Raw genomic sequence first — 13182 nt, 5'->3', positions numbered from 1 at the left:
ATTCCGTAACAACATTGTTTTTGACCGGTCAGGGTTGTTAGTCCTGAGCTGAACCCCAGAACCTGGAGGACCGGTGGACCACTCTTAGTCTGACCTCTACCCTTTGACCTGTTTGGCATGAGTGACCCTACCAAGAGCCAAAGCATAAAGCCCTGACTCCAGCCAACACAGCTCTCCGGGTCATTGAGGCACACAAGCCTCCAAACCCTGCAACAAAGTTGTGATCCTCTTGGAAGGCAATACATAAAATATTCTATAAATTAGAACACTGTGCAAAAGTCTTAGGCTCATGCATGTAGCTCTGGTAACTAAGAGTTTTGCACAATAACTGTAGTACAAATATAGCAAGTTACTGTAGCAATTTTATATATTGCACTGTGCTGTTTCTGAAAAAAAATTCATGACATCTGGGAGTAATGATAAACCCGATTCTGATATGGGCCTCTATTTGTGGACTGAGAGTGGGAAGGGGACAGGGAGAGGGGAATCATGGTTGGGAAAAGGGGAAGGGAGAAGGGAGAGAGCAGGAAGCACCGGAGAGACATTTTGATAGATGCCAGCTCCTTGAGCACCGCCTTTTGATTGTGCCCACGATGGTGGAGGGGGTAGTGCCCATCATGGAGCTGGCAGAGTTTACAGCTTTGCTCGGTCCTGTACCGTGGTACCTCCACTCCAGACGGTAATGCATCCGGTCACGGGGGAGAATGCACAGTCTCCTCTAACTCCACTGTAAATAAAACTTCATCTGTGTAAAGGCAGCTGATGCACCATCAATAACTCACTCTGAGACGTAAAGGCGAGATATCAGCTTTTATTGACTGGAAGAAGGAACAAGCAGTGAGTGACCACCATACTACATCCTAGAGACTGAGAGGCCGGGCTCAGGCCTCAATTGCCTTTATACAGGGGTCTGTGGGAGGAGCCACAGGAGCAGTCAGCAGGGGGCGTGTCCAGACAGGTATATGTAGTTCACCACACCAGCTTAATTCCAGTTGTGCTGAAAGATTCCAACAGTTTAAATATTATGACATTTGTGTATTGCTTTTCAAGGCAAAACTTAATTCAAGCATTCTCTTCACGCAGACCTGAACAACGCAGGCGTGGGAGAAGAGGGGAGAAGGAGCCGGGAAAGCAGGTGTTGTTTGGAGATGACATGAAGAAGGTGGATAAAAGTTACTATAAGGCTCAGAAACTTCTGCTGACGAAGGCTGATCACAAAGCACTACATGGTCAGGTAACAGAAACCGTTCCAAGGACCATAAACATGAGATATTCTGCAGATACCGGAAATCCAGAGCAACACACACAACAATCTGGAGCTCAGCAGGCCAGGCAGCACCTATGGAAAAGAGTAAACAGTCAATGTTTCAGGCCAAGACCCTTCATCAGGACTGGGAAGGAAGGGGGAAGACCCTAGGGATTTTTTCTTGATATTTCCTTACACTGTTGTCAAGGCATCGCAGAGGTGTTATGGCACAGAAGGAGATTATTTGGCTCTTTGAGGGAATCACAATCAGAAACAGGTTATTATCACTGACTTCTCTCAGTGACCACTTTATTTGGAACCTCCTGTAACAAATAAAGAGGCCTCTGAGGGAGGAGTGCTGCAGGAGGGGTGTGGGGCAAATAGTAGAGATCGGGTGTCAGGAGTGGGGGGTGGCACAGGTACAGACACACCCAGCCCTGAGACACCAGGCAAGGGCATTTGATGCCAAACAATTGCTTTATTGATCATTACAGAACATCTCTCTGGTGCTTCCCACTCCATCCCCTCTCCCTTCCCATTTGCCCAACCGTGATTCCCCTCTCACTGCCCCCTTCCCACTCTCAGTCCACAATAGAGACCCATATCAGAATCAGGTTTATCATCACTCACATACGTAATAAAATTTGATCTCTTTTTTGTGGCAGCAGTACAGTGCAATACATAAAATTATTACAGTACTGTGCAAAAGTCTTAGGCACTCTGCTATATCTATGTGCCTATGATTTGATTACCAAAGTACACATATATCACCATATACAACCCTGAGATTTCTTTTCCTGTAGACATAAATAATAAATCCAACAACCGTAATAAAATCAACGTAGTGGACCGTCGGTGTGCAAAAGGCAGCAAACTGTGAAAATACAAAAAGAAAGAAATAGTAATAATAACAATAAATAAATAAGCAATGAATATCGAGAACTTGAGATGTGGGGTCCTTCAAATTGAGTCTATTGGTTGTGGGGACAGTTCTGTGATGGGGTGAGTGAAGTTATTCCCTCTGGGTCAGGAGTCTGACGGCTGAGGGGTGATAACTGTTCCTGAAACTGGTGGTGTGGGTACCTTCCGTTTGCAGTATGCAAGACAAGCTTTCAAATAAAACTTGTCTTGCACACTGTTCATGGAGATCAGATCATTACACAGTGCCTTGAGGGAGGTCAAGGTAAAACAATAACAATGCAGAGTAAAGTGTAACAGTTAAGGGAAAGTGCAGCGCAGGGAAACTGTAAGGTGCAAGATCATAACGAGGGAGACTGTGAAGTCAACAGTCCATCTTATTGTACATGGGAACCTTTCAATATCCTTATAACAGAGGGGTAGAATCAGAATCAGAATCAGGGTATGTGCCAGGGTAGAATCAGCCCTTGAGCCTGGTGTATGTGCTTTCTCCCCGATGGAAGGGGGGAGAAGAACAGTGCCTGTGGTCTTTGACTATGTTGGCTGCTTTACTGAGACAGTGAGAGTGCAACCATGAAGGGGAAGCTAGGTTTTGTGATGTGTCCAAAATTCTCTACAGTTTCCTGTGGTCACAGGCAGAGTAGTCACTAAACCAAGCCTTTATGCATCTTGTGGAAATATATCTGTAATCCTGAATTTTTGATGAACTCATAACTTTTGTAACATGTAATGTGTCAAAATGGAACCTGTGTGATCCCAGAGTGCTTTGCAGTTCTGGATGGAGGCTTACAAGAAGTGTGTGTGTGTTTTATCACAGGGGCTTCAGTTATAGCAGGGAACGTTTTCACAACAGAGAAAAACAGGAGGCTGCTGTCATAGGGAGAAAGAAGACTTAAAAGACAAATGGACTGATTAAAGACAAATGCAGATAAGGAAGGAAAGCCATTCTGGGATGGAAAAATCTCAAAGACATGAAGCTGATGAATTACTGGACTTTGCAAATGTATAAAAATAGTTTGTTTTGAGCTGCAAAGTCAAAGATAACTTCCATCGACTTAACACACAGAGTTAGACCTTCCCTTGCGAGTGATAAACGTGGTTATAATTTGATCCTCTCTGAATTAGTTGTAGTTTGTTACTGTGTATTAGAAGAGCTAGCTGAACAGTGCACAACAATCAGATTGGTGCAGCAATTGAAATTGGAAAAACTCGACAGGAACTTGCCAAATTTCTTTGGTTTCCCGAGGAACTGCGAGTATTGGAGAGTTCTCCACACCATGGTTGGACCAGGAACATCAGACAACACCCTGAATCATAGAGTTATAGAAAGGTACAGCACAGAAACAGGCCCTTCGGCCCATCTAGTCCATGCTAAACCATTTAGACTACCTACTCTCATTGGCCTGCACCGAGACCATAGCCCTCCATACCCTTCCCATCCATGTACCTGTCCAACCTTCTCTTAAACATTGAAAACAAGCTCGCACCCACTCCTTGCAGCTCATTCCACACTCTCACCACCCTCTGAGTGAAGAAGTTTCCCCTTATGTTCCCCTTAAACTTTTCACCTTTCCCCCTTAACCCATGACCTCTAGTTGTAGTACCACCCAGCCCTTATGGATAAAGCCTGCTTGCATTTAACCTATTTATGCCCTTCATAATTTTTGTAGAAGATAGAAATCTACAGCACATTACAGACCCTTCCTCCCACAATGTTGTGCCAACCACGCCTAGAGTTTCCCCACCACATAACCCTCAACTTTTCTAAGCTCCATGTATCTAAGAGGCTCTTAAAAGACCCTGCAGTGTCCGTCTCCACCACCATCGCCTGCAGTGGATGCCTCGCACCCACCACACTATCAAATCTCCTCTCAATCTTCTACATTCCAAGGAATAAACTCCTAGCCTATGCAATCTTTCCTTCTCATTCAGGCCCTCCAATCCCAGCACCATCTTTGTAAATTTTCTCTGTATTCTTTCAATCTTATTGATATCCATATCTTTTCTGTTGCTGCTACATCTCTCCTGTAGTGTGGTTGTCCAGACCCGCACACCCTGAGCGCGGTCTGACCAACACGTCGTATTGATTGGTCCCCTGCCCATGAAGACCAGAGACGATCTTGGGCCATAGCCCTGCATCAAGACATGATAGGGTGTCAAATTACAAAATATCATCCATCCACTCCCCCCCACCCCCACAGATGATTCCCCATAACTGATTTCATGATCTCCAGATTCCGGTATCTGCTATCCCTTGTGCATCTGGCAAGAATACCATCTCCGACACCTGAGGCCTATGGACGTGTTGTTGTAGGTCGAGAAAAGAATGGCAGAAGAGAGGAAATATTCTGAAGAGCTTTCCATTCACCGACCGGAGATCGTAGTCGGACTGAGAGCACACACGGTGTGGGAGAAGATGAACGTCACACTTTCCTGTATCGTCCAGGGAGCTCCAAACCCTCAGGTGCAATGGTAAGAACACGTGAAATTTAATTTGAAGCGGTTACACATCTCCTTAATCTAAACACAAAGTATAAAGTAAATCCTTGGAATGTGTAAGTACTCAGCAGGTCAGACAATATCACTGAAACCTTTCAAATGGTGAAAGGCCTCGATAGAGTGGGTAATTCCTACGGTGGGGGCGTCTAGGGCCAGGGGACACAGCCTCAGAATAGAGGGGTGTCCTTTTAGAATGGAAATGAGGAAGAATTTCCTTAGCCAGAGGGTAGTGAATCTGTGGAATTTGTTGCCACAGGCGGCTGTAGAGGCCAAGTCATTGGGTATATTTTAGGCAGAAGTTGATGGATCCTTGATTAGTCAGGGCATGGGGGGATACAGGAAGAAGGCAGAAGACTGGGGCTGAGAGGGAAATGGATCAGCCATGATAAAATGTTGGAGCAGTCTTGATGGGCCAAATGGCCTAATTCTGCTCCTATATTTTATGGTTTTATCTACAGAGCTGGTGGAAGATGACGCAGTGTAGGCAGAGGAAGGATGCAGCGGTGAGGAGGCCCCCAGTCACCTTGCACTCCATGCCACTAGACCCTGGCCCCGATCTGACAGGGAGCGCGTGGAGGCTCCCTGCGTTTAACAAAATCATGCACAGGCATTCTCCATAAGGGAATGAATAGGTGTGTCTGGATCGGTTTCCTTGGCCACCTAAAGACTCCACAAATAGACAACCCCTCCGCTCAGGGACTGAACTACCTTAGCAGACAGTGTACCCTCAACTCTGTGTCGTTTGATATTCTGAGCAGCACAGACAACTCAATCTGACATTGTTTCTGTCAGGTACAAGGATGGAATTCTGATTAAACCAGAAGATGTTCCAGGAAAGTACACAATTGAGAACAAAGTTGGTTTACAGATACTTGAGATTAGTAGGTAAGTTTTCTGAGAGTCCACATATCACACATACAGTAACTGAAACAAAAATGTGGGACAAAATGAAGAAAGCATGAAGTCCATCCTTCACAAGTGAAACCTGCTTTATGTCTTGATTCCTTTAACAGAATGTTGGAATAATACACTCAATGAATACCTCCTGTACTGAATAGTGGTCAGTGAGTGTATGTTCATGGTCTTCTGCTGCTGTAGCCCATCCACTCCAAGGTTCGACGTGTTGTGCGTTCAGAGATGCTCTTCTGCGCACCACCGTTGTAACACGTTGTTATTTGAGTTGCTGTCAGCTTGAACCAGTCTGGCCATTCTCCTCCGACCTCTCTCATTAACAAGGCGTTTTCACCCACAGAACTGCCACTCACTGGATGTATTTTTTTCTTTCTTGCACCATCTTCTGTGACATTTAGACACAGGAAGATCCCAGGAGATCAGCAGTTTCTTAGACTCTCAAACCACCCCGTCTGGCACCAACAATCATTCCACAGTCAAAGTCAGTTAGATCACATTTCTTCCCCATTCTGATGTTTAGTCTGAACAACTGAACCTCTTGACCATGTCTGCATGCTTTGATGAATTGAGTTGCTGCCAGATGATTGGCTGATTATATATTTGCACGAACGAGCAGGCGTACAGGAGTACCTAATAAAGTGTAGATTCCTTCAGAGCAATTATGCCTTATCTCGTAGCAGTTCCCTTACAATCACAAAAAGGCAGTAGAAGTTTCTTTGGTTATTTGACCTTTCATCAGCTCTCACCCAAAATAGTTGTTCTTTATTTGCCTCCATGGATGCTGACTGACTTGCTGAGTGCCTCCAGCATTTTGTCTGTGCTCCTCACCATTGCCAAAATGGTTTTGTCACTGCATGCAGAATGAATCCTGACAAGACCATATTTTGGAGGCAACACACTCAAAATGCTGGAGGAACTCAGCAGGGCGGGAGCATCTGTGGAGAGGAATAAACAGTCCACGTTTCAAGCCAGGACTCTTCATTGGGGCTGATGATGATCCAGTTTGCTAGATTACAAAAAAATCAAATCAAGTCACATTTATAAACAAGGAAAAATCTGCAAATGCTGGAAATCCAAGCAACACTCAGAAATGCTGGAGGAACTCAGCAGGCTAGGCAGCAACTATGGAAAAGGGTACAGTCAACATTTTGGTCCTGGTGAAGGATCTCAACCTGAAACATTGACTGTGCTTTTTCCATAGATGCTTCCTGGTCTGCTGAGCTCCTCCAGCATTTTGTGTGTGTTGCAAGTCACATTTATTGTCATTTAACCATATACACGTATACCGTCAAACAAGACGACACTTTTCTGGACCAGGATGTAAAGCACAGTAGTACACGTAACACACAATTACTTCGGAAAGTAAGAGTTAAATCTACAAATGAACTATGCATAGATAATCAAAGCAAAGTGCATAAATTAAATATTGTAGATTTCTTACATACCCCGTAACTGGGTGCCTTACCAGCAAACATAGAAGCATCCGTTGGAGTCTGGTACTATTACCAAAACAGAGTTTATTAGTAAAATATACAAATAAATATCAACAATGCAAATATGCAGATAATACACGTTAGCAATACTAAACCTAAAAGTGTGGGTATAATAATAATCAATAATAAACAAGCTCTATTGTTGTCTAGGGGATAAGGAATTATCATTGGAAAGTATAAAGTTCAGTTCAGTTAATGTAGGCTGAGGTAGTTGTTGATTCTTTTGTTGTAACCATTGGAGGGAGAGAGAAAGAGAGAGAGAGAGAGAGAGAGAGAAAACAGTGACAGCTACAGTCATTCAAACCTTCCTTTACTTTCTTGATCCGTCGATGTGTTGTTGTGGTCATTCAGCTATGACCCCTCTGTCCTTTAGCTAGACCGTTCTTCTATGGTGAACTCGTCACCCAGGCAAGGGTGGACACACACACAGGCCCCACCGGCCTCGCTATAAACACTGTGAGTTCAAATTGACCGATCCTTCATTCGGTCTCCGATGCCCCACACTTTTCTCATGGGTTCCAACACTTAAGCAGTGCTCACTAGTGTGTCTCCTGGTGTGTCTCCCCAGACCTCACTTTTATCCCCACTCACGGGGTCTCAGACGTCAATCAGTTTTGAATGGCTTAGCCCGTCAAACCAGCCCACTCCGGCTGTCCACTGAGGAATTTTAATGAACAGAATGGTACCAAGTAAACAGCCCTCTCCGGAGCCGTGAGTCTTACAGGAGTCATAATATGGTCTTGTAGCGGTGTGCTACAAACAGCGCTAAAATTACGACACGGAGTCGGTAACTGCAGTCGAAGGAAAAAACTTTATTCGAAAACTTCAGCCTCACTTTTAAGCCTCTGTCAACCGGCCCCCCATGGCGAAGAGGCTCCAAAGCTCTGTGCTCGCAAACCCCCGTAGGCTATCTAATTGTGAGTCGGTTCGCATACGCTAGGAAATGAGCCGCCACATAACCCCCCCCCAGAACCGGCGATACACCCCCCAATGTCCACAGCCTGGGCCAGAACCTGCTTGGGAGGTCGGCCTCTGCGCCGAGGCGCCGGAAACTCGGCCGGTTGCGCCAGGTCCACATGGGCCGGCTTGAGGCGGTCCACCGTGAAAACCTCCTCCTTCCCCCCAACGTCCAGCACGAACGTGGACCCGTTGTTCCGGAGCACCGTAAACGGCCCCTCGTATGGCCGCTGCAGCGGTGGCCGATGCCCGCCCCTTCGTACAAACACAAACTTACAGTTCCGTAGGTCTTTGGGTACGCAGGTCGGGTGCCGCCCATGCTGTGAAGTGGGTATGGGGGCCAGGTTACCGAGCTTCTCGCGAAGTCTGCCCAGGACTGCAGCGGGTTCTTCCTCTTGCCCCCTCGGGGCTGGTAGGAACTCCCCGGGGACGGCCAGGGGCGCGCCGTATACCAACTCGGCCGACGAGGCGTGCAGGTCGTCCTTGGGCGCTGTGCGGATGCCGAGAAGGACCCAGGGAAGCTCGTCCGCCCAGTTGGCTCCTCGCAGGCGGGCCATGAGGGCCGACTTCAGGTGACGGTGGAAACGCTCCACTAGCCCGTTCGACTGTGGGTGGTAGGCAGTGGTGTGGTGCAGCTGAGTCCCCAAAAGGCTGGCCATAGCTGACCACAGGCTGGAGGTGAACTGGGCGCCTCTGTCGGAGGTAATGTGGGCTGGTACACCAAAGCGGGATATCCAGGTGGCGATCAGGGCTCGGGCGCAAGATTCGGAGGTGGTGTCGGTGAGCGGGACCGCCTCTGGCCATCTTGTGAACCGGTCCACGATAGTCAGGAGGTAACGCGCTCCGCGCGACACTGGCAGGGGGCCCACGATATCCACATGAATGTGGTCGAAACGCCGGTGGGCGGGATGGAACTGCTGCGGTGGGGCTTTGGTGTGCCGCTGAACCTTGGCCGTCTGGCAGTGCATGCACGTCCTGGCCCATTCACTGACCTGTTTGCGGAGTCCGTGCCAAACGAACCTGCTGGAAACCATCCGGACAGTTGTCCGGATGGAGGGATGCGCCAAGTTATGAATGGAGTCGAAAACACGTCGCCGCCAGGCTGCGGGGACGACCGGACGGGGCTGGTTGGTGGCGACGTCACAGAGTAGGGTCCTCTCACCTGGGCCCACGGGGAAGTCCTGGAGCTGCAAACCAGAGACTGCAGTCCTGTAACTCGGAATCTCCTCATCTACCTGCTGTGCCTCTGCCAGTGCCTCAAAGTCTACCCCTTGGGAAAGGGCATGAACGGTAGGGCGAGAGAGCGCATCCGCCACGACATTGTCCTTACCCGAGACGTGCCGGACATCCGTTGTGTATTCGGAGATGTAGGACAGGTGGCGTTGCTGGCGGGATGACCAGGGGTCGGATGCTTTCGTAAACGCAAAGGTAAGCGGTTTGTGGTCCGTGAACGCGGTGAAGGGCCGACCTTCTAGGAAGTACCTGAAATGCCGGATTGCCAGGTAGAGCGCCAACAGTTCCCGGTCAAAAGCACTGTACTTGAGCTCGGGTGGCCGCAGGTGTTTGCTGAAAAACGCCAGGGGTTGCCAGCGACCTGCGATGAGCTGCTCCAGCACCCCACCGACTGCCGTGTTTGATGCGTCCACTGTGAGGGCGGTAGGGGTGTCCATTCTGGGATGTACTAGCATTGCGGCGTCAGCCAAAGCTTCCTTCGTTTGAACGAAAGCGGCGGCGGACTCCTCGTCCCAGGTAATGTCCTTGCTCGGACCCGACATCAGGGCGAACAGGGGGCGCATGATCCGGGCAGCTGAAGGGAGGAAGCGGCGGTAGAAATTGACCATACCTACGAATTCCTGAAGGCCTTTGACCGTGGTGGGTCGGGGGAAGTGGCGGACCGCATCTACCTTAGCGGGCAGAGGGGTTGCCCCGTCTTTAGTAATCCTGTGGCCCAGGAAGTCAATGGTATCAAGTCCGAACTGGCATTTGGCAGGGTTAATTGTAAGACCGTACTCACTCAGTCGGGCGCAGAGTTGACGGAGGTGGGACAGATGCTCCTGACGACTGCCGCTGGCTATGAGGATGTCATCCAAATAGATGAACGCGAAGTCCAGGTCCCGTCCCACCGCGTCCATTAACCGCTGGAACGTCTGTGCGGCATTCTTCAGGCCGAACGGCATGCGGAGGAACTCGAAGAGGCCAAACGGGGTGATGAGAGCCGTCTTGGGGACGTCGTCAGGATGCATCGGGATTTGATGGTACCCTCGGACAAGGTCGACCTTGGAGAAGATCCGGGCGCCGTGCAGGTTTGCCGCAAAGTCCTGAATGTGCGGCACAGGGTAGCGGTCCGGTGTGGTAGCCTCGTTCAGCCTGCGGTAGTCGCCGCACGGTCTCCAGCCCCCCGTCGCTTTGGGCACCATGTGCAGGGGGGAAGCCCAGGGGCTGTCGGACCGCCGGATGATCCCCAATTCCTCCATTCTCTGGAACTCCTCCTTCGCCAGTCGGAGCTTGTCCGGGGGAAGCCGCCGAGCACGGGCATGGAGGGGTGGTCCCTGTGTCGGGATGTGGTGCTGTACGCCATGCCTGGGCATGGCTGCTGTGAACTGCGGTGCCAGAACCGATGGGAACTCCGCCAGGACCCTGGTGAAGTCGTTGTCGGACAGCGTGATGGAGCCGAGGTGAGGGGCTGGCAACTGGGCCGCGCCCAGGGAGAACGTCTGAAAGGTCTCGGCGTGTACCAGTCTCTTCCTGGGCAGGTCAACCAGCAGGCTGTGAGCTCGCAAAAAATCCGCACCCAGAAGCGGTTGGGCTACGGCGGCCAGTGTGAAGTCCCACGTGAACTGGCTGGGGCCGAACTGTAGCTGCACCTGACGGGTGCCATAGGTCCTTACTGTGCTGCCATTCACGGCCCTCAGGGGGGGACCCGGTGCCCTGCTGCGAGTGTCGTAACTTGTCGGAGGTAAAACGCTGACCTCAGCCCCAGTATCGACTAAAAAGCGGCGTCCCGACCTGCTATCCCACACATACAGGAGGCTATCCCGATGGCCAGCCGCCGTAGCCATCAGCGGCGGCTGGCCCTGGCGTTTCCCGGGAACTTGCAGGGCGGGCGGCAACGGCGGGCTTCTGCGCCCCACCGCTGGTGGTAGAAGCACCAGTGGTCATTGGGCCGGGGGTTAGTGGGCTCTGCGGCCGGGCCTGGACTGGTTTGCTGCCGGGAGCGTGGCTGGGTGATCTGTGCGATGGACGCCCCGCTCACCTTTTTGGCGTTCCACAGCAAGTCCGCCCGGGCTGCCACCTTCCGGGGGTCACTGAAATCCGCGTCGGACAGCAGCAGGCGGATGTCCTCGGGCAGCTGCTCCAGGAATGCCTGCTCAAACATGAGGCAGGGTGTGTGTTCGTCGGCGAGAGACAACATCTCATTCATTAAAGCCGATGGAGGTCTGTCGCCCAAGCCGTCCAGGTGCAGTAAACGGGCAGCCCGCTCGCGCCGTGAGAGTCCGAAAGTCCTGAGGAGCAGGGCTTTGAATTCCGTGTACTTGCCGTCTGCCGGGGGCGACTGTACGAACTCCGCGACCTGGGCCGCTGTGTCCTGGTCGAGGGAGCCCACCACGTAGTAGTAGCGGGTGTCTTCTGAGGTGATCCGGCGAACGTGGAATTGGGCTTCGGCTTGCTGGAACCATAGGTCCGGGCGCTGTGTCCAGAAACCCGGCAGTTTCAACGAAACCGCATGAACAGAGGCGGCGTCGGTCATTTCTGGTCCAAAAATCGTTTGGACCGTCGGGGTCACCAATTGTAGCGGTGTGCTACAAACAGCGCTAAAATTACGACACGGAGTCGGTAACTGCAGTCGAAGGAAAAAACTTTATTCGAAAACTTCAGCCTCACTTTTAAGCCTCTGTCAACCGGCCCCCCATGGCGAAGAGGCTCCAAAGCTCTGTGCTCGCAAACCCCCGTAGGCTATCTAATTGTGAGTCGGTTCGCATACGCTAGGAAATGAGCCGCCACAGTCTCTCTCCCCCAGTGTTATCTCGCCCTTGTCTGAAGCAAATGTTCCAGTCCCAGCATGTTTTGTTCCATCTCTTTCTCTCTCATTAGCAGCCTGGCAACAGTAACGGTTTGTAATTCTCCCAGGGGAGGGGGACATGGACAACCCTGCACCCTTCTGCCCATCAGAGTTGTTCATCCTTTGTAACAGGGTACACTACAAATTATCCGGTGACACTTATTGCATGCGATGTGGCAGGGAGTTCAGCAGACTAATGGCCGATGTAAAAGGCTGTTTCCCATCCAGACCATTCTTGTTTTTATGCATCGGAGTCTCTGCCTGACGGTAGAAAGTCAAAGGGGATGCTGGATGGATGGGTGGGATCCTTAGTAACACTAATGGCACTGGGTACGCAGTGCTCCTGATAAAATAATTCCTTTGTTTAACCAGTTGCTAAGGCTAAGTATCAGATGGTCTACAGTTTAAAAATTTTTATTTATTTAGCGATACAGCGCAGTATCGGGCCCTTACGGCCCAACAAGTCTGCCCCGCCCAATTACAGCCATGTGACCAATTAGCCCACTAACCGGTACGTCTCTGGAATGTGGGAGGAAACCAACGGGGTCATGGTGAGAATGTACAGGCAGCAGCAGGAATTGAAACTGGGTCACCAGGGCTTTAACAGCAGTTCTGCAACCTGTGCTGGTAATCGTTGTCTAATCTATTGAACACTAAACTTCAAAGCTCGAAGTAAACTTATTATCAAAATACGTAAGTGTCACAATATAGCCCTGAGATTCATTTCCTTGCGGGCATACTCAGTAAATCCTAGAAATACAATAGAATCAACGAAAGTCTGCACCCGCTAGAGTGAACAAGCCGTGTGCAAAAGTGTGCAAATGCAAAACAAAAACAAGGAAATAACTATAATAAACAAATAAGCAATAAATATCGAGAACGAGATGAAGAGTTCTTGAAAGAGTCCCACATTTCTGTGATAGGTTGCTCCGTTTTTTTTCTCTCTGTGTTTGACGGACTTTTGTTTTAATGGATTCTTTTGAGCTTGATGTGTTGTGTGGCTGCCTGTAAGGAGATGAATCCCCAGGTTGAAGAAGGTATACATGGTTTGATGATAACTGTAAGATGGTAGTTCTTGCCACCTCCGTTGTCATGTA

At 49.8% G+C, this 13182-nt stretch overlaps 1 protein-coding gene across 1 annotated transcript in view; it reads left to right on the top strand.

Annotated features, from left to right (window-relative positions):
* myom3 (myomesin 3) overlaps window positions 1-13182 on the top strand; it is a 121695-nt gene that overhangs the window by 7029 nt on the left and 101484 nt on the right. Inside the window, exons 3-5 of the mRNA XM_059949160.1 lie at window positions 1084-1234; window positions 4479-4636; window positions 5456-5548. Coding sequence (XP_059805143.1) covers window positions 1084-1234; window positions 4479-4636; window positions 5456-5548 — 402 coding nt within the window. The remainder of the gene's footprint in view (window positions 1-1083; window positions 1235-4478; window positions 4637-5455; window positions 5549-13182) is intronic.

Source organism: Hypanus sabinus, chromosome 24, assembly GCF_030144855.1.
Source record: "Hypanus sabinus isolate sHypSab1 chromosome 24, sHypSab1.hap1, whole genome shotgun sequence".
Classification (NCBI taxonomy): Eukaryota; Metazoa; Chordata; class Chondrichthyes; order Myliobatiformes; family Dasyatidae; genus Hypanus; species Hypanus sabinus.
Note: the sequence above shows the minus strand (reverse complement) of the source record. Positions and strands in the feature narration are given on the sequence as shown.